This window comes from Alligator sinensis, unplaced genomic scaffold, assembly GCF_000455745.1.
Source record: "Alligator sinensis unplaced genomic scaffold, ASM45574v1 scaffold498_1, whole genome shotgun sequence".
NCBI lineage: Eukaryota > Metazoa > Chordata > Crocodylia > Alligatoridae > Alligator > Alligator sinensis.
This window is the reverse complement of record NW_005842469.1, coordinates 536,196-562,102: the sequence shown is the minus strand read 5'-3', so window position 1 is coordinate 562,102 and position 25,907 is coordinate 536,196. Positions and strand designations below refer to the sequence as shown.

General features: G+C 42.0%; 1 protein-coding gene across 1 annotated transcript in view; it reads right to left on the bottom strand.

The window, feature by feature from the left end:
• PTPRO (protein tyrosine phosphatase, receptor type O) overlaps positions 1-25,907 on the bottom strand; it is a 262,760-nt gene that overhangs the window by 60,070 nt on the left and 176,783 nt on the right. Inside the window, 7 exon segments of the mRNA XM_025212519.1 lie at positions 1,748-1,899; positions 9,997-10,108; positions 13,391-13,584; positions 17,583-17,703; positions 19,660-19,859; positions 23,808-23,969; positions 25,586-25,907. The exon segment at positions 25,586-25,907 is cut by the window's right edge and continues 9 nt beyond it. Of these exon segments, the coding sequence (XP_025068304.1) occupies positions 1,748-1,899; positions 9,997-10,108; positions 13,391-13,584; positions 17,583-17,703; positions 19,660-19,859; positions 23,808-23,969; positions 25,586-25,907 (1,263 nt within the window).

The window sequence follows — 25,907 nt, the reverse complement described above, 5'->3', positions numbered from 1 at the left end:
GCCAGTGTTTTTTATTTCAGTCATTAGCAATTAGAAACTGAAGGTAGAATCATAGAGAATTAGGGCTGGAAAGGATCTCCATAGGTCATCTAATCCAATCCCCTGCCTGAGCCAGGAGCATCCCTATCTAAACCATCTTATACAAATGCATTGTCTAACCTCCCTTCAAAAACCACCTTGATACAACACAACCTTGATACAACAGAAGACATAATACCCTAACCTGCCACAGGTAAAGCAGGGGGACCACAGCAGCCAACATCCTGCTTCTGTAAAGGTTGTTAATATATGCTCCAGAGATCCCAGAAAGAGGGCCATGCCCCTTGCTACAGAGGAAGGCAAAAACACCAATGGCCCATACCAATCTGACCATGGGGTAAAATTCTTTCCTGACCCCATATATGGCAATAGGTCTTACCCTGAGCAGAGGGGCAAGAGCCTCTAGCCATCAGCCTCCTTGTTTAAGCCCCAGGAGGAGCACTGGAACACCCCAATCCAAATCCCCAGTCTTGGCTACAGCTAACACTCAGTGTCTCCGAGGAAGGTGTAACCCCCCCCCCACCCCAACAAAGCCATAACATATATAGCAGCAGAATTCCCTTCCAGCCCTATGTGGCAACCAGCAAAGCCCAGAAGCATGAAAAATAACCATAGTAGAGCACAGGCACAGCTATGCTTAGATCATCCCCAACAAGTAGCTGTCCAACTACTTCTTGAACACCTCCAGTTATGGAGAGTCCACAGTTTCTCTAGGCAGTCTATCTTGCTGCTTCTTCTATTATTAAAATAAGATCTTATCTGCTTTGTTAGTTGTACTTTATATTTTAGAGCTTTGAATATATTTTTTTAAAATTTCACTTAAATTTTCAAGAGTTATGTCTGTTTTCCTTATGTACAATGAAACGGAGCTACTTGGTTTCTATATGTGAGAGCCAGAGGTGGATCCAGGCAGGGTGCAGAGGTGTAGATGCACCACTGTTCTGCCACTGATGCCACTGTTCCTGGCTGATCTGGCTCCAGGGAGAGCCCCAGATCCTCTCCTGCCCTGCTCCACAGCTGTGCAGGGTGCCAGGCTTGGCAGGGGACAGCAATGGCAGTACATGGGTTCCTTCTTTCAGTGCCTGTTCCCTTCCCAACCCCACCCCCCATAGGTGTCCTCTGCTGGCTGAGGGAAGGTACTGGAAGGCACTTAATGCTGCTGCCACTGTCCATGGTTGATGCACATATGGGGAGAGCTCCAATACCACTCCTGATCCAGTCCTGTCACATGCTGCAGGAACTAGCTACAGGGGGAGTCAGACTCAGCCAGGGACAGCAGCAGTAGCACACAAGTTCCTGAGTAAAAGAAAATTTAGGGGATTGTTATCTTTTTTTTATTCATATAACACTCTTATTCATAATGGGCAAGATTTATTTACCCCTTTGTAGAGGATCAGAACAAGATCTGCATACTACTAAAATTTCCAATAAGGGCTGAAATCCTGGGCTTGCTGAAGCTGATGAGGATTTTTGCTGTTGATTTCAGAGCAGGAAGCTTTTCACAGTTGAGCTATGTTGAGGACTTAGCTATTATCAGCCCTGATTTCAAAGGAAATTTGACCCATTAGACTTCTGCAGATGCTCACTGACCAAACCACAGTTTGTAATACAAAGTATATCTCATGAGCATAAAAACATTTTTTTGCTATTCAAAAAGGGTATAGCTATAAATCTAGAAAGTTATTCATGTAAAGTTACTAATGCTTACACTCTTTTTTATTTTTTTCTTTCCTTCAGCAATGACCATCCAGTGCAGCATCCTGGAATGAGACAGGTCAGTACTGTCATCTCCATAGGTCCAGCTGATATAGAGAAGGTGGTTGTAATATTCTACTGAGGTGATCTCTGGTGCCACTGGTGCTGAAAGAATAAGACAAATATGTTACAAAGAGCATCTAACATGTTAGTCCAATCATAAGCTTCAGCTACTCATCACTGAAGGATATTTTTGGAAGAAGTACAAGAGAAGGATTAGACATATACAGATACAAATAGCTGCAAATACAATAGCTTCGCTAGCTGTGAAAAATGAAAACTTCACTTGAAAAGCATGTTAGCTTTCCTGCAGGAAATTTCACACTGATATTAAAAATTACACTAAAAACTTAGTTTAAAAACTTTAAAAGTTCTTAGTAATATTTTTAATGAAAGATATGATATTTGAAGTGAAAAATAAATGAAAAATTTCAAGTGGAAAATTATTAAAATTTAAGTAATGTATTTTAATATGTTTAAACAACAACAACCCCCCCTTAAATTAAAACAAAGATTTAAATTTTGTTATGAACTGTCAATTAGATACTATCATGTCCTTTTGAAATTTCCTTTTAATAGCTAAGCTTCCATTGAAATTACTATTTTTCTGAAAAAAAAAAATTTGGACAAAAACAGGTTTTTCAAGAGGATGACATCCACCTTAATTGAAGCACCAGCGTACAATCACTTAAGTTTTCAAAATATGGCTTAAATGAAAATGGGAACAGCTACAAGAGTTAATTTTAATCCCTCTGGAAGCTGTTGTCTTAAACCCACAACTAAGCCTATACTAACTTCAGCAAAACACCAAGACTGAAACAACAGAACTTCGAACACAGAATGAGTATGTTCTTTTGACTAAGTATGATGAAATCACTTTTGGCCCAATTCTGTGTTACTTTGCACCTCGTAAAATAATTTGCATCTCTGCAAGGAAGTTTTGAGAGAATGTAAAACATTACAAATCTGATACAGTACCGATTGGTATTTGCTTCACAAGATTCAAGGCAGTTGAGAACCAGGATAGTGAAATATTTATTGGCCACAAGATGTCACTGGTGTAGCTGTCACAGATGCTAGCCAAGCATATGAATTTTTCTTGCATGTAAACATTTGATTCCAAGGAGGATGGATATTTAAGTGATCATTTGGGATAGTAGAAAATACATTTGGGATGGTAGCAAATGTGTGTGCGCTGTTTTTAAAAGCAATTTAAATGGCATTTATTGTACCACATAGTATCGAGCCCCTCATGAAAACTCATGATGCCCTTAAGAATTAAGCATCTTAAAAATGAGGACTTCTCTATTTTGGATTCTCCAGTGCATCCCATGTTTGTTTGCTTGCCAGAATGCAAGGTCTCTTAGGCACAAACTGTGCTAACCTATAATATGCCATCTGAGAGAGCTACTAAAATGAAACAAATAAATATAATGATGATTACACCATATTTCTCTCCACTTACAGACTAGATTATCCATCTCCTTTTTGTGTGAATTGATATTTATAATAATAAAAGATAGATCAGCATAAAGACTAGACAAAAACTCTAATTATTTATATGAGTGAACAAAGGAGAAGTTCAGAATAAAAACTGATATGACCATACCAAGAAGCACAGAAATTTGCCTAAAATGTTAGACTTATAGATGCTTCACTTTCTGATGATATTGGTTATAAATTAGTTCCTAAGTAAGCACATTTTTCACCTCTGTCACATTAAAGTCAAGGCTGTTTTGATTCGATTGTCCTTGGGTACAATGCTTTTTAAAGCCAGCTGTTTACAGCAGGTTCCATTAAAAAATCACTAGTCATCACTTGGCTGTGTTTATAATGCTGCAGGATTTCTAAGTTTAATGGCAGCAATGTATCATAGTTACTGCAGGAGTGTGGGATGGCAAATACAGTTTTTCTAATGGGGCCTTTCTTTGAATACAGGTTTAGAGTCTTAATGCTCCATTTATCCTGAAGATAATATCAAATATATATAAATATATTCTTTCTATTCTAACAGCTACAGACTGGTTAGGCCCTAATCTTCCAATGAGCACTAATTTCACACTGTGGGCACATCTATACAACACACATTACTGTGCATTAAACTAATCTAATATGCAGTTAAGTGCAACTGTCTACGCATGCGCTGGACTTACTGTGCATTAAATTAGTTTAATGCACCATTTGCTAATACCAACATATACAGGTACCAGATAAATGGTGCATTAGGTAATGAGCAGTACCACACACGTAGAGGCTGACCAGAAGTACCCTGCCAACCCAGGCAGCAGAAGGCCACTGCTGCCTGTCTAAGCCCCGATGTGGGGGGATCTGTGCCAGCTGTAGAGGCAGATGTCTCCTGGCCCCGTGCACAGAGATGGGTCCCAATGTGTATGGGGCCAGGAGAGCTGTGTCAGTTGCAGGGGCACCTGTCTCCTAGCCCTGTACATGGCCAACACAGCTCTCCCAGCACCCGTGCACATTCAGATCCATCCTGATGTGCACAGGGACTGGGAGATAGCTGCCCCTGCAGCTGACACAGCTCTCCCAACCCTGTGCACATTGGGATGGATTCCAATGTGCACGGGTCCAGGAGACAGATGCCTCTGCAGCCAGCACAGCTCTCCCAGCCTTGTGCACATCAGGACTGGCCCCTATGCCCCCTGCTAGGCCTTGGGCTGGCATCTGGTGAAGCCTGGAACTTCTCCTGGCTGCTGCAGGGGGGCATATCAGGGCAGGAGCAACCCTGAACTGGGCCTCTCCCATTTGGTGCAAATTTGCACCTAAGAGGGTGCATGTGTAGATGCATTCCTGGCCACATCTTACTGCACCTTATTTTAGTGCGCAGTAATCTTACTGTGTATTCATTCTGTGTGTAGACACACTGTGTCTGAATGAAGCAGTTTGTTTTCATATGACTTCTTGCAGAGCCCAAGTCCCGCGATACTCTTAAGTTTTCATGTCAATGATCTATTTATACACCATGACAAAGGGAAGCCTTCTAGTCTTATGTGAGAAATGCAGACAAGAGTCAACATTTGGATATGCTTCTAGGAAGAGGGGAGAAACCTCCCAGAATAGAGAGATTCAGGCTTTTGAAAAGTGAGGTGCAGGAGCAGCAATGGGTGCTGCAGGGGTAGATGCACCCCCCACTTCCAGCCTTTCCCTTCCCAACCCCACAGCTGGGGGCAGCATCCAGGGCCTTTTTAAGTCCATGAATCAAGTAAGAATCCTGTCCCATTCTTGCCACTCCTTCCCTTTCCCTCAGTGCTTAATGTCCCATCCCCTGCCTACCACTGTTCCTGGCTGACCCAGGAGTCCGGGAGGAGTGGCGGGCTCCAGAGCCGCTACTGGCCTGCTCCATCTGGACTGCACAGGAAGTCAGGCTCAGCTGGGGATGACACCAGCAGCAGTGACAATAGGTGGTTCCCCTTCCCTGAACCTGCTCCCAGGGGACAGGGCATGGAGGGGGTCCCCACCTGGGTCTGGCTTCTCAAGTAGCCTAGCTCGAGCAAGGCAGGAGTGACTCTGGTTCTGATCCCTGGGTAAACCGAGAACTGTGGGAACAGCAGCAGTGGAAAGTGGGGGAGGGAAGGGGATATGCTGCTAAGCACAGAGGAGAAGTGGGGGAAGACTGAGGGGGACTCTAACCTGCCTCAGAAACTTAAAAATTGTCCTTGGCTACTACCCCTACTCCCTAGTCCAAAATGGGGGTGCAATCACTCCCCGGCATCCCCGCTGCATCTGCCCCTGCCTCCTAGTATTTAAAACAGCAGGGCTTTTTCTCTATAGTAACATACTCAAGGTGTGCAAAGCAAATAATGTTGTTAAGAATGGTGTAGAAGAGGCTTCCATCAATATTTCTGTTATGGTTTTGCAAAGACACCAGGTGAGGTACTTATATCACATGAAGCTGATGAAGTGCTTTGCAGTCCAGTGGTAATTATGAAATTAGCTGATGCTGCTTAGCATGAGATAAATGTTTTCAAATCAGCAGGTCATGATACCTGGCATAGCAGATTCCTAAATGAGTTGGCTGAGAAATCTCTGGCTTTCTGACAGTAATTTTTAATAAAGTTTGGAGAAAATTTATCTTAGATAAATTCCAGAAGCCTGGAATTATTATGCCAGTATTCAAAAAGGGCAAAAGAAGTGACCGAAGCAATGATAGGATAGTTTGACAGGCAATTCCATGTAAAAGCTGATCCCAGATTCAGTTATATATAATGGATGTCAGCCAACAGGGTTTTATGGAAAATACATCTTGCCAAACAACTCAGATTTCATGTTTTGATGAAATTACAAGTTTGATTGATCAAGTGGAGACTTGATTGATCAAACTTATGTATTTAAACTTTTTCAAGGTATCTGACATTCAAAATTAGCATTACACTATCAATAAAGCACACATTAATTAGATTAAGAAACAGCTAACTGACAGAGTGTGAAACGACGGTCTGAGAAATCATCATTAAATGGGAGCTTTTGTACAGAAGATCTGAAAGGATCTGTAGTAAGTTGATTGGTATTTTTCATCAATAATCTGGAAGTAAAATCACTGCTGATAACATTTATATATGAGACAAAATATTTGCAGGGGGTAAATAATAATGATGAAAGGACAGCCAGAGGGCGTGGGGAACTATGAAAAGAAGTAGCTGAAATGGATTTGAGAAATGTATAGTGAACAAGTCAACATGAACCTCTGATGTGATGCTGTAGCAAAAGGGCTAACATGGTATTCACTAACAGCAAACAGTACACTCAAGCACAGGGTGGTGGTGAATGTTACCATAATGGGGATGGCAACTCCAGAAACACGTCGTAGACAACAAACGAGGAACACAGATCCACACAGGAGACTATATTTTGGTGCGTGTCACTCCCACAATGCACCGCACAAAGCAGCTGACTGCAGGTTTCCACCACACTGATCGCGTAAGAGTGAATTTACCTTGCATATAATGAATTTTGGTTATAAAAAGGGTCATTGCACATACAGAATCTGCAGAAAGTGAAGGAAATCTGTACATGCTTGCTTTAGAGAAACAACTTCCCCCTGCCCCCGACTCCTCAGTCTGGCAGCAGCTTTCTCCCCCTCTTACCAGCTGGTGGGTGGCATCCTGTCCATCCTGCTAGCCCCGGCTGGTGCTTGGCCATGCCCCCTCCACTCCAGCAGTGAGGGCTGAGCACTTTGGAGGGCGTCTCTCTTCTCTCCCATTTGGCAGTGGCTGGCAGGCATGGTCTAGCACCCCCTGGCTTCTGGCTTGATCCACTGCAGGCACATGCCTGCATTTCCTGATTTAACAGAGATTGTCTGTCCAGTTATGGATCAGTTTAAGCTGCGCAGCTTAGACTAACCTGCAAAGAGCGAACCCATTCTGGCTTGGGTTTTTTTAATGTCTGTCCCTAGCCTACATATACACAAAGAGGTATGAATTATAGTAGGGAGCTGATTTTACCTCTCCTACCTTTGTAAAGCAGTTACTGGAATTCTGTAACTAGTCCTGGGTGTCCACATTTTCAAAAGGATATTGAAAAATTGGAGGGAGAGATCAAAAAGACACAAAAGTGCTCTGAGGCCAGAGAAAGTGTCTTACAGCAAGAGGCTTAAAAGAGGTTTAGCTTATCAAAAAGGCTTTTGGAAGGTGATTATTACCTCAGGAGGAAATAGAGACATAAAAGCTCCAGAAGAACCAACATTTGGCAGCCGAATCCAGACAATTCAAACTAGAAATAAAGCCCGCTAAAGCCCCCCACAACCCAACAAAAAACAGCAAGGGTGATTAATCAATGGAACAAACAAGCAAGGGGAGGGAGGGATTCTCCATTTCTTGATATTTTCAAATTAACACCGGCTGTTTTTCTGGAATCATCTTTAGCCACGATGATTTTGGTGTGATGTCAGCTTTCGGAGAAGGCATGTGTGAACATCCTTATTTGCCACCACATCCAGGTCCTGTGAACTGTTGGTAACTAGACTTGATTGGAAGAAAACTGGAGAACTTTCTGAGGTGTGTGTATGTATCGGGGGGAGGGGTGGAATTTGTGACATTTAAAAAAAAAAAAAGACGTTTTTACATAATTTTTTTTTTCCAAACCAAAAATTTTGGGGGGAAAAACTGATATTGTCAAAAATCCATTTTTTCCCATTGAATAAAGGTTTTTATCAGTCCCATTAATAATTAATTCCATGCCTCAGTATCTGCCTGTACCTTGAAAAATGACAAACATAAACATAAGCTTGAGATCTATATTAAACAGCAGGTCGATTTGCACATGTGCTGCATGTGGCAACAGAGGGGATTGCTGCTACATGCAATACCTAGTTGAGAGCAGAGTGAGACTGTGCGTGTGGTGGGGGAGAAGCCAGACTGCTTTCACTGCAGGTATGGTTAGACTAGGAGGGTGCATGCAGCCCCTTGGTCTGCAGTCCCCAGCCCTCAAAAAGTTAGGACAGCCCTGGACTAACTAAATCAGAGATGTATAGCATAAATTTTCATAAGGAGCAGCAGACGAAGGGACAATATCTAATGAAGTACACTGTTTATGAAAGCTCATGCTATACATCTTAGATTTAGTTAGTCTATAAAGTACAAATCCCCCTGCCTTCGACTTGATTTCAGACTAACACAGCTAACTACATCTCTCTGCTGAAGAATGTAGAAACCAAACTGATTTGCTGTATGTGTTGTACCTTACAGACTAACCAAAGGAGGTACACACACTTGCACACACACATGCACATGCATGCACTCACACACATAAACACACTGTATTTACTTGAATCCAAGACCAGGTTTCTCTCCCCATTCCACGTAGGGAAAAAAGACCCTTATCTTGGATTAGAGTACGGGGGGGGCTGAGGGGATGGGACGGCGGGAACAGAAGATTGCTGCACCTCCAGCTTTGACCCCAACTCAGGCTCAGGGTTGGAGTTGGAACTGCAGCTGCCCCACTACCCAAACCCCCTGCCACAGCTTACCCTCGGGAGAGTAGAGTGGCACCTTAGACACTGCCTTTCTGAATGTGTTAGCCCTTAAGGGGCTATCCTGCCTTCTGCCTCACTTCAGATTAACACAGCTCTTATTAACCTCTTATTAACAGAAGGGAAATGGTGTTGTCAAACCCAATACAACGTTGCTTCTGCTCTCAGCCCTGATGGCAGCCTTGGTCCTGAGAGCTGAGTGCACAGCAGCTTGCAGAACCAAAATCTAAAGTATTTGACTGAGACGTGAAGGGGCATTGACCAACATCCTGGGCCTGATGGGGGTGCCAGTTGACCACAACTGAGTATCTGGTCCTGTATGAGCTGTCCATGTCTTTTAGCCTTAGCTTTAATAGTAAACTTGTGAAAACTCTTATCCAAAAAACCCCAACTGGGAGTGTAAAAATATTGTGCTATGCAATATATGCCCAACCATGCTTCTTCCTATAAATAAACAGTTCTTGAGTTTAATGTGTGTGTGCAATGGAAACCATTGACTGCACATATGGTGAAGGAGACAGATGTAGGAAAAAAAGACTTGGGAACACTGAAAACAAGGTTTCCCCCTCTTCTTTCACAGAAATAAAAATAATTTTACCAGTTGCCTTAGCAATTTCATAGGCACAGTAGTTAAAGGAAATCCAACCCTAGAAATACAGCAAGTTGTTATCTTGGCTGAACAAGCTTTTACAGGACTTGGTCAGGCTTCCAGGTTTGCTTTAGTTACTCTTTTAGGGTGGGAGCTGGCTTCTGCATCAATCTAGACTGAAGGTTAAATAAAGTCTTTCAAGATTGGAACAAACCTTTCAAGCTAAGCAGGTTTCTGGCTAAGTCAGGCTTCTAAGCTAACTTCAGGCTCAGGTTAAGTCTCCCAAAACTTCTGCACCACTTTAGGTGTAAGACTAAGAATGGCTCTTTCAGGGCTCTCAAATTCCATAGCTCCTGAACCCTGCCAGCCAGGGGTCAGTGACTGATCCCTTCTTTGATCAGAGAGACATGAATTCAGTAATTAGAAGCATGAGCAAAACCACTGTGATTCGCTGGAGCTAGGTACCAGGATCCATAATTTAAAAAATACTGCATGACCTATGATGAATCAACATAAACATGGGACCATCTCAGAGCAAAATGTAATGTCTAAGGAAACAAAAAAGTATGCCTTAGGAATATTTGCTTAGCACTTACCTTTCCTATCCACTCGTTATACTGTTGCTTACCTGTTATGAAGCTGATGGTGGAACTGTCACAACAGCTCAATTCGGGGTCTCCCCAAGTTACCATGGTAACCCGGAAATTGTAATACCAAGCAGGCAACAGGTTGATTATTCTCTAACAGAAACAACAAAAGGCAAGGAGTCACTCGGTAGAAAGTTAGACAACAGAAAGTGCGACTGTAACTTATTATTGCCACAGTGCAAGTTAAGTCCACTGAATTCAATGGCGCTACATCCTCTTATGCTATTATGAATTTGGCCCAGGAAGGAGAAGTAAAGCTAAATTCTGAAAGGTGCTTGGGAAATGAGTTCATTCTTCTCTGCTTCCTGGAAAGAGGGCAATAATAATACACTACAAAAGCTAAATTAGCGCACACGCCTATCTTGCCTGATACAAGCCCAATCCTCAGAAACATTCTGTTCTCTCTGGAATCATTTAAACCTTGACCCACACTCCCTTTAAGGATGGATGGGAATTTACTCTCATGAGAACAACTCAGAATACAAAGCAGCTGACTCCTTGAGTACACGAATGCTACTTAACCATGGACACAAACATTCGGAGCATGCTCCTTTGTCCATATCTGAAGACTCTGATTGATTTCTACAGCTGATTGAGAAGTTTCTTATGAGGCAGGTTTTTTGGGTTTTGTTTCGTTTTTATTTGGTTGGCTGTTTTTTTTAGGGGGGTTAGGGGTTTTTTAAATCAGAAAAGGTGGATTTTATGAAATTGAGAAACTTCATGGGAATCTGTTGAAGTCAATTACATTTTTTTAAAGATGAAGCTTGTTTTTGGAATTTCCAATTTACAAAATTTTTTTATTTCAAATTTTATTATAAATAAAACATATTTCAAATGACTTATAACAAATATATTTCAGAATATTGCATTTCATAGCACATTTCTAAATGATCATGTTTTGTTCTGATACAAAACGAAACCATACAGATTTTCCCGTAGCTGTGGGGTTTTTTTTCTAACAGACTCTGGACAAAGCCCTAGTCCTTTCATGAGGTGAATCATGATGAATTCATAGATCATTACATTTATGATTTTTTTTGCAAGAGACAGGATGCATGTGGCCCTGAATTTTTGAAGCAACTATTTTTTTTCTGGCAATTCAGGTAGGACATGGTCACCCTTTCAAAGCAAACTGCAAAGGCAAAATTGAATAAAAAATCCCACCACTAAAAACATTTAGGGTGCCTATACAGGTTCAAAGAAGCTGCTCTGATGCGCTGTAATTACAGCATGTAAAAGCAGACTCAATTCATTGAGTCTGCTGGAGCATGGTAATTACCGCACTCCAGCAGACTTCAGCATCATGCGTATCCGCATCTCCATGCTGAAAAATGGCAATGGGGGTGCTTTAACTAAAGCTCATTTGATGAGCTTTAGTTAAAGCACCCTTGCTGCTATTTTTCAGCAAGGAGATGCTGATACATGCAACACTCTGGGCACTTTAATTAAAGTGGCTCCAAGAGCCACATTTCTGGAGCATCTCTATAAACATGCTTAGAGAAGAATTAAGCTTAGAACATCTTTAACTGAAGATGTTCACAAAATCTTTCACAAAATCACGTGTGTCCTCATTGAAGCCAACTAGTATTTTTGAGGGGCTGGCCCTCTAAAACATCCATGTTGCCAGAGGATTAATTGTTATGAGGATGCTTCAGAAACATTTCACTTCATGGAAACCATTAAAAATCTCATTAAAGTATGTGTGTTGAAATGTTACATGACCTAATCTGAGATGAGTTCCAATGTGTGCCATTTCCTTTTTCAAATTTTGAATTATTCTTTTTTTCAAGCACAGCATTGTGAGTTCTTGGATGGAAATTGAGATAAAGGAGCTTTAACTCCCTTTATCTGGGCATGTCTTTCTCAGTAGCATGAATAACTGAACACAAGAATGGACAATGCTAACTCATTTTCTAGACAATTATATTAACATGAAGCTTCATATTCAGTGCCATTCTTTCTAAAAATCACTTGGGTATTCTTCTAATTGTGTTGCATCATGATTTTGACAGTTTAATCATTCATTTAGTAGATTATTTTCTCTTCAATTTTTCCTAGAGTTTTACATATTAAATTTAGTCATGTGCCTAATTCCAGTTAAGCAACCGTAAAGACTACATATCTATCCCACTTCTGTGGCACTCTCAGAAGTGTCAAGTAGTACACCCCTGCCCACCTGCTCTTGCTTGGCATTACACCAAACCTAGAAATGGAACAGCAAAACTGTTCTGAGGCTGTTCCCTCAACCTGCCAGAGACAGGTTTTAAGAGATGTAGCAAGGGGAATATTCTCAGGGAGGCATCACCACCTTATTCCTGGGCTTGGCATGTGGGAGCAGGAACAGACAAATGGGACAGGGTGCTCTTGAGAGCAGCATTATAAGTATACACCAACAACGGTGTTATGTGCAAGTTGTAAATCATTATTTTCACTAGCATAAAATAGTATCTATTCTTGTTTTTACATATTTTTTAACTAATTTTGTTTTCAGCAAAAATAGCCTGCATTTTTTCTCAGTTCAAAGATAAAATCTGACTAACAATCTAAGCATCTCTCTTGATGTATACAAAGGTGGAGGGGGGGAGGTGGAAGGGAAGTATAAATTGCTCTTTACTGAAAGGCTGTAGGCCTGCAAACATACATTAAGTATGTGAGTAGCTCTGTTGACTGAAATGAAACTTCCCTGGCTGAATTTCATGCATAAACTTTGCAGGATCAGAGCCATCAAACCTCTTTTGGCATTCACCTAACTCAACAAGTTTTCTGGATAGCTTACTGAGGACTACCCTCCATGCCAAAAGCACGTGTTTGATCAGTACTAATTAGGTAGGTGGAATTTGTGCTATTTTGCCATGAAGATGCTGTAGCTGGTTCAGGCTTTGATTGGTGGCAACAGATAGGAAAATCTGTAGGCAAAGGGTTAGTGTTTTCATTTTCTTGAGTCAAATCCTTCCTTGCTGAGCACAACCCTAATAAATGGACTTTGAATAAGGATGTCCTGAAAGGACTGAAGGTGGAAAGAATTCTACCCTTGAGCAGTAGCATAACTTGGGCAGGGCGAGCAGGGCACCAGTCCAGGCACTAACTAAAAGGGAGTGCCAGAACCCATCCACAGCTACCCACATGCTAGTGGAGGGGAGATCTATCCCATTGCCTCCCTTACACTTTCAATTAACATTTCTTTTCCTCTGAATTTGGTGTTCATCCATGTATTCAGCAATGGAAATACTTCTAGTATCATGGTAAGTTTCTTTGCTGCTTGTAGAAAATGTCCAGGATTTAATGGGTGTGGTATATCTGCTAGTCAGCCCGCAAAAGCCAGAAATAATGTTACTAGAAGCAAGCAGGTGTTATAACCTTTAACAGTTACTTTACCACTGATGCAGTTAAGGAGACAGTGGCTGCTATTTCATAGTAGGTTGTCCACTCAGAGGTCATTGTCGATGGGTTGAAGTAAAACATCTCTACAACATACTTCCTAAACACGCCAAGGTTGGGTCTGTTCCAGCTGAGAACCGCAGCAGTGGGTCCCAAAGGGTAGAGCGTCAAATCCTTTATTCCAGTGGGTACTAGAAACCAGAAATTGGGTATATTAGTGTTCTCATTAGCAGCTACAAATATTTTAGGCTCAGTGGGTGCATCTACACAAGATGCTACAGCGCAGTTGCAATGAGCTACCATGCCATACAACATTGCTATGATGCTGTAACGTCACTGGGCACAAACGGTGACGGCGATGCTACCTTGCAGTAGTAATGAGCTATGGCACAGCAGCACCTAAAAAAATCCATGTGGCAACAGTACCACATAGTAATACTAGTTACTGTGCAGTCATTTAGTACTTGGTTAAGCAAAATAATAATTGTGCAGTCCAACGCTCATGTAGGTGCAGCCAATAACTATTATCATAACTCCTTTTAAGCGAGTTATAACTCATTTTGATTCATTTCTACAAATTATTATTCCTGTGCATATTTAAACCCATGCCAGATTCTAAAAAAGTCATTAGGACTTCATGCTACAGTAATGATTTATAGCACTAATCAGGTCCTAAGGCCAAATTTTCAGACAGGGTGGATATCCATTTTAGGGTGTTGACCTGGAGAAGCATGAAAGGGGATGATTTTTCAGAGGATGAATGCTCAGCATAAATAAATAAAAGAAGAAAAGAAAAAAGCAGGTTTCTTTAGTGTGTCGCAAGGGAAGTATCCAAAACCTGATGCATCAAATACCACTGTACTTTTGCAAATGTAGAACTCTGTAAAGCATGCATTCTATTTACAGAAATAGGAAAACCTGAAATAGAAATGGAAAGACCTGAAAATTAAGACTGTTGTAATATTATTTCTGTTTTACAGGTAGTAAAATTGAAATAGACGGGGCCAAATTCTGCGACTTCCACTCTTACTGGAAGACACTTACCCCATGACTTTAGATGAAATACTAAAGTGTAGAAGGCTGACTGGGAGCAAAATTCCTCCCAGTCACCTGGGCAGCAGGGGTCAGGAGTTTGCTCCTTGTCCCTGGGAGCTGCCTGCTGCTGGAGTGGGCTCTGCCATAGGAGCCCAGGTGGGGACAATGTCCCCCTGCCCCAGCAGCAGGGAGCTCCCAGCCCCCACTCCCCAGTTGCAAAAGTGGAGCATGGCCTGAGAACAATCTCCTAGCCCCTACTCTGCAATTGCAGAGCTGCAGCTGGGAATAAGTTCCCTGCCCATGCTCCATGATTGCAATCACAGAGCCGGGGCTGAGAGCTCCCTGCACAGGGAGGGTTCCTGGCCCGGTCTGGCGCTGGCTGGGCCCTGCCCCTGACCAGGAAAGTTCCCAGCCAGCCCTGGGCTGTGCGGGGAAGTCTGCACATGCAGCCTGAAGGTGGCTGGGGACTATTCTATTTTGGGCAGTCTCCAGCCAGCTCCAGGCTGCATATGCAGATTTTCCCATGCAACCCAGAGCTGCCCAGGAACTGTTCTGGTCAGGGGCAGGTCCCAGCCCCACAGATTTTTCCCAGCCTGAAGCCCTGATTGGGCAATCAAGGCATGAGGCTTGGAAAGAGCTGCAGGGGAGGGGTAGGTCCCAGCCCCCTGCCCTGGTCCCCTGGTGGGGCAGCTAGCAGTGAGCCCCTGGCTGCATAGGGAATCCCTGTCCAGCTGGGGGCTCTGATAGCTGCCCCACCAGTGGATTGGGGCAGGGGGCTTGGACCTGCCCCTCCCCTAAAGCTCTTTCCAAACCCCCTGTCCTTGATAGGAGAGCCAGGACCTGGAGCTCCCTGCTGCCAGGGCAGGGGGACATCGTCCCTGCCTGAACTTTGATGGCAGAGTCTGCCCCAGCAGCAGGTAGCTCCTGGGGTCAGGGAACAATCTCCCAGCCCCTGCCAGGAGACACCTGTCTCCTGGCCCTGTGGTCAGGGGCACCCAGGGCGAGTCTAGAGCTCTCCCTGGCTGCTGCAGGGGGCTAGTGCATGGCTGGAGGGGGCAGGAGCAGACTGTTGCCAGAAGCAGCAAATCTTCTCCTCTATCCTTACACATATAGATGCCTGCCCGGGGTGGGTTTACCCACCATGCAACTTTGCATGTGTAGATGCGCCCAGTATGAGGAAGGATGGCAGAATATAACCTCAGGGTAAGAAATATTTTCCAGCTGCAGGCTGGAATGCCTCACCCTGGTCAAGGGCTGGATCCAATGGTTTCATGGGCTGCATATTGTTGACCCCATACTAACCCATACTGCGCAGGAGTGAAATCCAGGAATAAAACTCGGACTTACTTGTGTTCATTTAGAACATAAAATCATTCTACCTCTCATACATCAACCCTTCCATGACCATCTCAGGATTCTCTCTGAATTGTGTATATTTGTTGGAGAATATGATGTAAAGGGTCAAACTGGGAAAAACTATGTTTTCAGATACAATTGCTTAGTCTTGCTTCATTTGTCACCATAGCAGTTTTTCCAGCGTTCATCATGTCAGTGATTAATTTTTTGCAGTTCAAATAACTTCAAATACATGAAAGCTGACTTATAAAGCTATTGCTCCATCCTATAATCATTCAGTTTTGCTGCAAAATTCAATGAGTTTTTGTAACAATGAAAAGAAATTATTTTTATTGCCCTGTTGGTGAGAATTCCTTATGTGTAGACCCAAGCACAGGTGGGGGAAATTACGAGACAGATTTTTTTCGTTCTATATACTTGTCAAGTAAAAATCACAAATTTGAAAGTTTAAGTGTTTTTGGCTGGTTAAAAAAAAAAGTGTGAAAGCTAAAATACATGCACAAATATGGGGAATCTGTGAAATGTATCCAAAGTGCTAACTTTATTAAAGTATCACTGGTTTCCTAATTCCCCATCATTTTTTTCTATTTAAAAATACCTTCTATGTTAGTTTACAGACTATTTATTTGGATCCACACCATGTAATTGACTGTGTATAATTGATGGATGTTGTTAATGGGCAGTAGTAATGGTGGGGAATCTGTAAATGTTCAGCAGTGAAGTTATTGGTTTCACATAGAGGATCAAAGGATAATTTGGTTTATTTCACCATTTTCTCTTGTTCTAGTACTTCTTTCCTTCACAGAGAGCAGTAACAATTTAAAGAATCTAACAGTCATAATTTCTAGTCTCTGATTTTCCCACAAGTCACTTAATCTTGTAAATGGAACAGATATGCAAGTCAGACTAAATATTTCCCTCATAGTTTAATTCTATGCATTGAATCTCTTTCTAGTTCCATTAGTTCCTATAACAAAATATAATGAAAGAGAGGGCAAAGTGCCAACAAGCCTTTAAATGTGATGTAAACTAAAAATTATTGAAGTGCCTCTTTACTTAGGACTTTCATTGGATCTTGAATTATAAGCACTTGGGGGAAAGTTCTTCCTCTAGGTCATTAAACAGTGCCCACCTACCTCCTAAGTAAGACTTTTTATCCATCAGTTTCAAAGTGCACAGGGATCATCGTCAAATACAAAAAAGAGTCAACATCTCCGTTTTAGAGTTATGGAAGCCAAGACAGAGACACATGATGTTGCCCACAGGACACTGGCAGATCCAGCAAGGCAACCCAGACCCTCTAGCCCCTGGGGTAATGTCTTCCTGGGCTACATCTCTCCTAGATGCATTTTTTCTTAGAAACCCCAGGAGTTTAAAGTTAAGCCCTGAACCCCTATCCAAATGAATGGCTTCACCAGAAAGTGGTTTAAAAATCCTCAGTTCCTGAAGTTGCTGGCTATTATGGATATTGAGCCCTTCTGAAACTAGGCATCAACCCATGGATTTCAGTCCCCAAATTTGTCAGTCTTTGCGATCATTTTTTATGGACTGGAAGCCTAACTTCAAAATAGGCAGCATCCCCTTTCACTGGAAATACCATTACAGCACTCAGATAATTTTTCCTAGCCTTTGTAATAGATCTAAGCAGTTATTTTTTCTCTCTGTTTAAGTTTCAATTGTATTTTAAAAACCAGCATTACAGTCCTGCCCAATAAATACACAATGCTTCTCAGACCTTGAGATCTAACATAACTATTTGAAGAAAATACAAATTTTAAACAATAGCTGCATAGGTTACCAATGGCAAATGTAACAGGATCAGAAGGAGGTCCAACCAAAGGTCCTTTTCGTAAGTAAACCACAACCTGGTACTGGGCACCAGGAACAAGATTGTCAATGATGTTGCTGCTTGAATTCACCTGTTAGAAGGGGGGCACAGAAGACACAAAGCATTTACCTGTGAGTAAAAAGGAAAAAGGGATCCGAAATAAAACATAACTATTTCAGGCACAAAGTACAGGTTTCCCTCACTTTATGCTGTACATGTGTTCCTGGAAAACGGCGCATAACTCAAATTTGCATAAAGGGAACCCACTTTATAATGTAACAAATAGGGATACGTTCCAAGATGTCGAATGTATTGACCCACAGACCTGTTTCTACCACTTTTACAAGGCAATTTTGGTACTCGCCAACAGCAGACAGTACGCACAAGTACAGGGTGGGGGTGAATGTTACCATAATGAGGATGGCAACTACAGAAACACGTGTCACAGACAAAAAGCAAGGATCACAGATCCACACAGGAGAACATATTTTGATGTGCATCACTCCCACAATGCACCACACAAAGCAGATGACTGCGGGCTTCCACCACATCGATCACATAAGAATGATTTACCTTGCATATAATGAATTTTTGGTATGAAAAGGGTCATTGCATAAGAGTCAGTTCACACATACAGAACCCACATAAAGCGAGGGAAACCTGTAGATAATTCTAAACCCCATATCAGTGGCATCCTTCCCCATTCTTTGCAGCAGAAATGGAACCAGAGTGGTCAAATGCCAAGATCAGTCAAGCAGCAAAAACTCCCACTATGTTTATTAGTGATTCGACCCAGAGAATATCATGCTACAGTATAAGGCTAGCCTTGACAATAGAGACACATGGATTTTTCACATTACATGGTAGAGAGTGCAGATCACCAATTGCATCCCTGTTAGAGTTCTAGTGAAATCAGCGCAGTTGCGCCTTAACAGAATTTGTTACTGTGATTTCAATAAGTCTGGGATTAGTCTGTGGTCATCTTACTCATCAGCAGTTCTGTGACCTCCTCTTGAGTCAGGGTGTTCCCTCATCACCTGTAGGAATCAGAAAGGAATTCCCCCCCTTCACCTCTCATACAGAGCACTGCACATACTTTCTAGAGGGGTCTTATTGATTTTTTTTTCCCAATTTGAAACATTGGGTACTGAAGCATCAGTATTAAAAGCCTCTGCTCTGAAATGTCTGGTATTGGTCAGTGCCAGAGGCAGGATGGCTGACTAGATGCACTCAGTGTGATTCAGTATGACAAAAATGTAAGATTTAGGAGTTAACAATTAATAACTGTACCCAGTAGCTTTGGGAAAAGTATTTTTTATGCATCTTTTCAGGGAATTGTGGAATGCTGTTTTCCCCTGCAATAGACTTACTGCAATTTCTAACTATTTGTATCATCAACATGAAATTGCTCAGAGCAGCTGTCAATCCAAGCAATTGTTTACTTTAATGCATTTGGATACACTAGTGTAAGTGTAGATTTAGGAAGGAATGACAGGGGAAGGCAAAAACATGTAGGGAAATAAAGGACAGAAAGGAACCCAGCTAAGTTCTGGTTAGACGTGGGAAAACTACATTGAAAAAAATGCCTCTCATACACTTATTTAGCCCTTTATTTCTATTTGTTAGCAAATTAACTCTGAATAGACTTATTTTACCAGGTATGTAAATTATTTAAAGTGGATGAGTTTGGCTTACACACTGTGGCATTTAAGGGTACTGAGCTACCCTAAACTTTGTCTAAGTCTATTCCAACCATGCAGTTGGTCCAATAAAAGATAACACCCACAAAAACACGTGCCCTTGGTTTAAATTCATTTCAGCCTACAGATAGTTTGAAAACCATTTGCTTTTATGATATATTCATGTGCTTATGAACAATTAAAATGATTTAAAAAATCATACAATCACAGCAAATTCACAAATTTTTATTCAACAATTCTTCTTCAGCTCTGTAGGAAGATTACAGCCTGTATCTCTATAGTGGAGACCCAGGTGTATATCAAACAACAACATTTTGACTTTACAGCTTATATTTTCAATCCCTTACCACAGTACAGTAATGCTTTTCAAGCCTTTGGCTCTCCTTTTGCTTCTGGCAGGTCAAGGACACCACAGAAATGATTGTGTTGTCACTGCTGCTCTCTTGTGAAGATTTCCAAGAAGTTAAGGCAGTGGTGGAACTTAGCACTGTCACAGTGACGTGACGGGGCTTTTCTGTCAGTTCTTCTATCCATTCTCCAGTGGGACCTAAAGCATTCCCAGAGAAGCAAACAGAGAAGAGGTGAGGCCATTTACTTGGTTTTATCCAACGCACAGAACCGGCCTCTTGTGTGGGCGGTGTGGGTGACTGCCCAGAGTGCTGTGGTCAGGGGGTGTCACATACGCACACACATGCACACACACGTGTGAGCAGCCTGTACTCACAGCAGTGCTCTCCCTCACCCCGCCTCAACCTGGCTGATCCCTGCCCCAGGCAGGAGGAGCGTTGCCCAAGTCAGCCGGCCCCCTACCTCCAGCTGCTGCTCAGGAGGAGCTGAGCCAAACAGTGGGGGCAGGGTAGCACCTCCTCCAGTCCAGCCACTTTGTTCCTGTAGCAGCAGTGGAGCCTGCCCACCTACCTGCCTGACACACCATGCCACTCCTCCTCCCTGCCAGACTATGGTCCATGCCTCTGCCTGCCTCTGACTCAGTTTGCAGCAGCACTGCTGCCAGTGGGGCAGTGGGTGTCAAAATACAAGCTCTCCTGGGGTGCCATGTCTCCTAAGGCTGGCTCTGCCTATGCATTTCAATTGCCTGAAATTACATCTTTTAAAACTTCCTTCTTTTTTAAGTGTATTTAGTGCTAGTGAAAAGTACTAGACTACCAGATGGCTGCAGTGGTATCTCCTCACACTGCCCCACCAATAAGAAACACCCCTTGACTACAAGGAATCCCCTGACAGCTTGATCTCCTTGTCCCTTGGTCTCTACTGGTGAAATGGAAATGGATAAAATCAGCTATAAAGTTGTAACACATTTTCAAGCACTAACTTTGTAGCTGGTTGGCCCTTATGTGCATGTGGACAGTCTAAATGTATTGTGTGATCAACCAGGTAATTGCTTAATATACGTGTATGTGGCAGGGGCCATATTTTGGGAGTTGGAGACAGTTTGGCAGCAAATCACCTCTTAGGGCTCCACCAGCCATATTCAGCCCTTTGGTTGCAGTTTTCAGTATCACGGCTGCAAATGTTGAATGAGACCTGGAAACGCATTTTGAGCTGCGCAGCTCATTGTCTTGAAAGATACAAGGGTGGGATTGAATTGAAGCAAACTACTGAAGCATGTACAATATTTATCCATGACAGAAGGTGCTTTTGAAGGCACCCATCAGAGTAGAACTGCTATGTGTTACAGCAAGGGTATCAAAGATATGGTCTATGGGCCATATATGGTCCGTGGAGCCATATCATCCGGTCTGAATATACTACTGTATTCTGGTGTATGGAGTACTGCTGAGGATGTGCGTCAGCAACAGAGGATATTAACCTCAATAGTAGTTAATGCCACTGCCACTCATCCCATTGTCAGAGTTGGGTCTGGATTTGGCCCGGGAGCCAAAGAAGTTTCACCCCTCTGCATCATGGAAGGAGGGTAGCCCAAAACAGAGAGAAGTCATTGAGTGAATCTATACAGGGAGCACCTCTTCTTTTAGCTTGAACACTGGCTGTGCAGAAACTGCTAAACCCATGACCTACTCACAGTTTGGGGAAGCACTTCACTCCCCCTCCCATGCAAGCACATTTCACTAGACTGAGCAGAAGGGGAGGGGTTAATTTCATACCAGTAGTGCAACTAGGACTGAGAAAGCAGCCCTACGTATCAGCTATGAGGGGATGCCCATCATCCCCCCACCCCCCAAAAGACTGTGCCATAGCAGGGCAGCAAGCCAAGCAATATATCTCGGGGGCAGGGGAACAAGTGGAGAAAGCAGAATGGTGGTCCCCTCCACCACTGGGGAGCCTTTGCCAGAGCAAGCACACCTCTGCACCCAATATGTATGAAGGGAGTAGGGGACAGAGTGAACAGGACTCCCTGACAAAATGCATCCAGAATGCTCTGAATCTTAAGCCTTTTAGGGAGAAAACAGGAGAACTAGAGAGGAGCCAATAAATGTATGTGCTGTAGTAAAGGCTTTCAAAACAAAACGGAAACCACCTTGTAGAAAAACCAACCTGCTGTGTTTCACAGAATGCAAAAATGTGACTTTGCTACCTCCTCTTACTATTAGATAGACAACTTTAGGCTCAATGGGCCAAATTCATCCTTGATGCAAATTTCCCTTATGTCGTGTGCCTTTTAAATAATACATTTTTATGGCACACCGGCTCCAGTTTTTAGAATGTTTTTATTAGGTGTACATTATATGTTGTATTATTTAGTAGGAAGAAATAGGGATATACTCTCATCTTTATGAAGATGGTGGAAAATAGGACATTATAATCCTAATATAATACCAAATGTGTATATTTTTAGATACTTGATGAGTATTACATATGATTAAGAAGTTGTATAATAGCTTTTACTTGCTGATATTTTTGAGAAAACATATTGTTCTGCAATAGGGTTGCTTAAACCTAAGGCAGATGGCCAAATGGAAACTTTCAGCCTAAATGATTGAAATTTGTAAAAGTAATAAGCTGAGAATAGGGCCTTATAACATAAAGTGTTAAGTAATCTTAATGATAGGCATTACCACTAGCTGCAGTTATTTCAACCTGCAGTATTCTGAGAAACCCATCCTTTCAGAGAGGCGTGCTGATGGTGCAAGCGTTCCTCTTTTCTCTTTATATACAGTTTATGTAGATTGCATTTTTCTGTCAGTTTGTTTCTTTGCCCACTAGTGCAGTTATTGAGAAATCTCATATGCCTGTATAAAGAAGAACCTGGCCCTAAGATCGAGGAAGCTTGAGCTCACCTCCCAGTGTCTCACCTTCTGACCTGGCTGTCAGACATGATCTCAGTTAAAGTTACGCTTTGTTTTTTCACATGGGATACTCTGTATTTATCAAACTGCTGATAAAAAGCCTGGGATTCTTCAGGTAGATAATCAGAAGTTAACCAACCTTTGAATTTTGCAAATTTGATTTGCCTACTTTTACCAAAATAACTGCATCTCTAACTATCTGCTAGTGGTTTTTATAAGGGCACATCTTCTCAGATCACCTTTCTTGCAATTCTCCTACTCTCCATGTCTGTCTTCTGCACAGGGACTCTAGCAAGTCTAACTTTCTTGCCTGTCCTTTCTCTGTCTCATCTTACCTAGAGCAGAGCTTATTGATGCCTTCCTACCAAATGAGACCCTGTCACAGGAATCAAGGTATATTTCAGCCCTTTGACATGGGAACAGTCAGCACCACAAAAACAAAGCTTGCAACTTGTTAGAGCCAGGAGGTGTGATCCTTAAACTTAACAGCTCTCCCTATTATCTTTCAAGCATTAGAACTATTGCATGGATTAACCCTATGGTGATCAATGAATTTGAATATAACAAATACTCATATATAAGTGACCTGGTCTATCAGACTGTTACATAGCATACCCACAACGGTCATAGGCTCATCTCCAATTCTTTCTATAAAACATGCAAGAGGCAAGGATTTCTTAGGGTGATATCTTTTACTGGACCAATTGCGTAACTGAAATAGTATTAGGCAAGCTTTTGAATGTAAGACATCCTTCATCAGGTCACTGTCTTTCATTCAAATGCTTGTCCAAGTCTACTCCAGCTCTGCAGTTGGTCCAATAAAAGATATCACCCTAAAAAATACTTGCCTCTTCCATATTCCTGGCTGGACCATCACAACTACAACATCACTCTAACGCTGCTATAAAAGACAAGAAAGAATTAGGCTCAGATGAACTGGTTTTGAAGAGCAGGTGAGGTTCTTCCAGTTATTTAACCAACCATGACCTCTTAACTAAGGCAAATTTGCAAGATCAAATGCCAGGAAGTTAGGTTTGCTTATACAGCTTCAGTGTATCTTCTTTTCTAACACAGAAAAAATCCTGAAGAGCGAGCTCTATCTTCTATTGTAGAAGATTTCGAGTGTGTCTATTATTTTGATGAATTACTTTATTCAACATTTTATTAATCATACCCTCTATATTGTTAAAGATATATCGTGTAGCAGACTCATCACTTAACATACTTACTGATGTAAAAACTAAGTGTTTTGGCTGACTGACTTCCTCGAATTTCACATGATCCAGAGGAGCTAAACGTTGTCACAGACAACTTATATTTTCCTGGTTCTTTCAGCTCAGCAACAAATTCATGAGTATCCTCGCCTACTGTCAAAAATTCTGTGGAGTTCTCTAAAACAAAAAAAAAGAAGAAAAACTGTGAATTAATTGAAATTTGAGAGTTCCTGGATACTGCTGAACTGATTTATATCAGACATACTAATGTTGTCTTTGCTATGGGACAAAAAGAACTAGAGTTATGCAAGCACTTTTCTTTGCCATCAGCCCAAAAGTAATTCATGACTGAGGCTGGCGTTCAGGTATAAAGGAATAATAAACCATAGTCAAAATTTCATTCAGTAGTTCTGATGACAAAGTAGGGTTGTCATGACTGTGAAAGTGAAAAGGCAGAAAGGCAAAGAAAAAGATTTTTTAAAATTCTCTCTCCTCCAATCATTCTAGGGAAAAAAAATCCCTGCTCAAAATTAAAAGCCTAAGAAATTAGTTCTCAGAAAGGGTTTAATGAAAAATCATCTAGATATATGGATGAAAAGCTCTTTGGCATACATACCTTCCTGCTCCTTTATGAGTCCTTCCACACTCCTCCCAGCACAAATTTTCCCACCCCATATCACCTCTTCCAGTCTGGAGAATGGAGAAGTTGCTCTCTGCAAACTATCTAGACATCTTCTTGACCCAGGTGCCCTACATTTGGGTCATATTACTCAGGCCTGCATTTGAAAATCCCATGTGAAATTACAACCTAGCCAGCGTGGACTTAGGTTAATACTGATTTCCCAGCAACAATGGTATTGCCAATACTTTATTATGATTCTCATGATATTTGGTGTTTTTTTCATATTGCCCTAAATCAGGGCTGTTCAACTGGGGGCCCATGGGCTCCTACTGAGCCACCAATCCTTCCACTGTTCCAGCCCCCGCCCCCCCTCCAGCCAGGGACCAGTGGGTGAGGTTGGGGTGCCCACATGTGCACTGCAACAGGGTGGGGGTCACTCACATTTGTGCTGTGTGGTCCAGGGGCCCCATAGCTTGTATTGGTGCAGCCCATGAAGTGTGCACCTCACATTGGTGCTGCCCCTGGAGCATGTGGTCCCCAGTCACTTTGAAGCTGCACAAGTCTGCCCTATATCATATTATTTTATGAGAAATTCAGTTTTCAGTCAGAAAGACTCTAGCTTTCATGGCTGCAGGGAAAAAAGCTTGAAATTGTGAACCATAAAGGCTCAATACTTAGAAAGCAAATAGAGAGAGTCCAAAAGTTAAGAAACTCATGGTTTTTTTAATAGCTGGAATTGGCAATTCTTCAGTAATGTAGCCTGAGAACTTTTGCTCAGAACCCCCCAATTTCATTCATAAGTAGGATTCCTGAGACTGAAGACAGCAAGAATCTCTTAGAGACTTAATTTAATCTCTCCTGCCAATTCAAGATACAGACCCTGAACTAAGAATATGAAAAATATGTCAGAATTAGTTTGATGCTATGGTAATCCAAGTGATAAGCAGGAAAACCTATTCTTGTGGTATTTCCAATCTGATCAAAAATAAGTGCCATAAGGTATTGCTAAATCAAAGCATGTTCTTGTGTATTTGTCATCTCTGTTTGGCAGACACAAGGAATCTGAAGAAAAAAACAAAAATGCCTGAAGTCTGCAACCACTTAATTATTCGGAGGTGGAGAATAAACCATCTGCAGCATCTATAGAAAAAATATCGCTATTTTATTTTACCTTCCCTTTCAACGTTAATATGGAAACCATCAAATGCTGTGGGTGGTTTTGGTGGCAACCAGCTCAGCACCATTTGCACAGGGAGGAAGGGAGGAGATTCTGGCACAAGTTTCCCAGACATATTGGCTGCATTGGTGTTCTCATATTCACTGGGAATTGCATTGACGAATTCATCTTCATTTTCTGACAATTCGGCTTCGTTAGGCCACCAGTATGGTTGGGATGCAGTTTCATATTCGGTGCTGTTATCATGGTAATCTGGCCAAGAAGCATTTGTTGTGGGAATTTCAGGTGGATCCGTAGAAAAATGGATAAGTTTTTC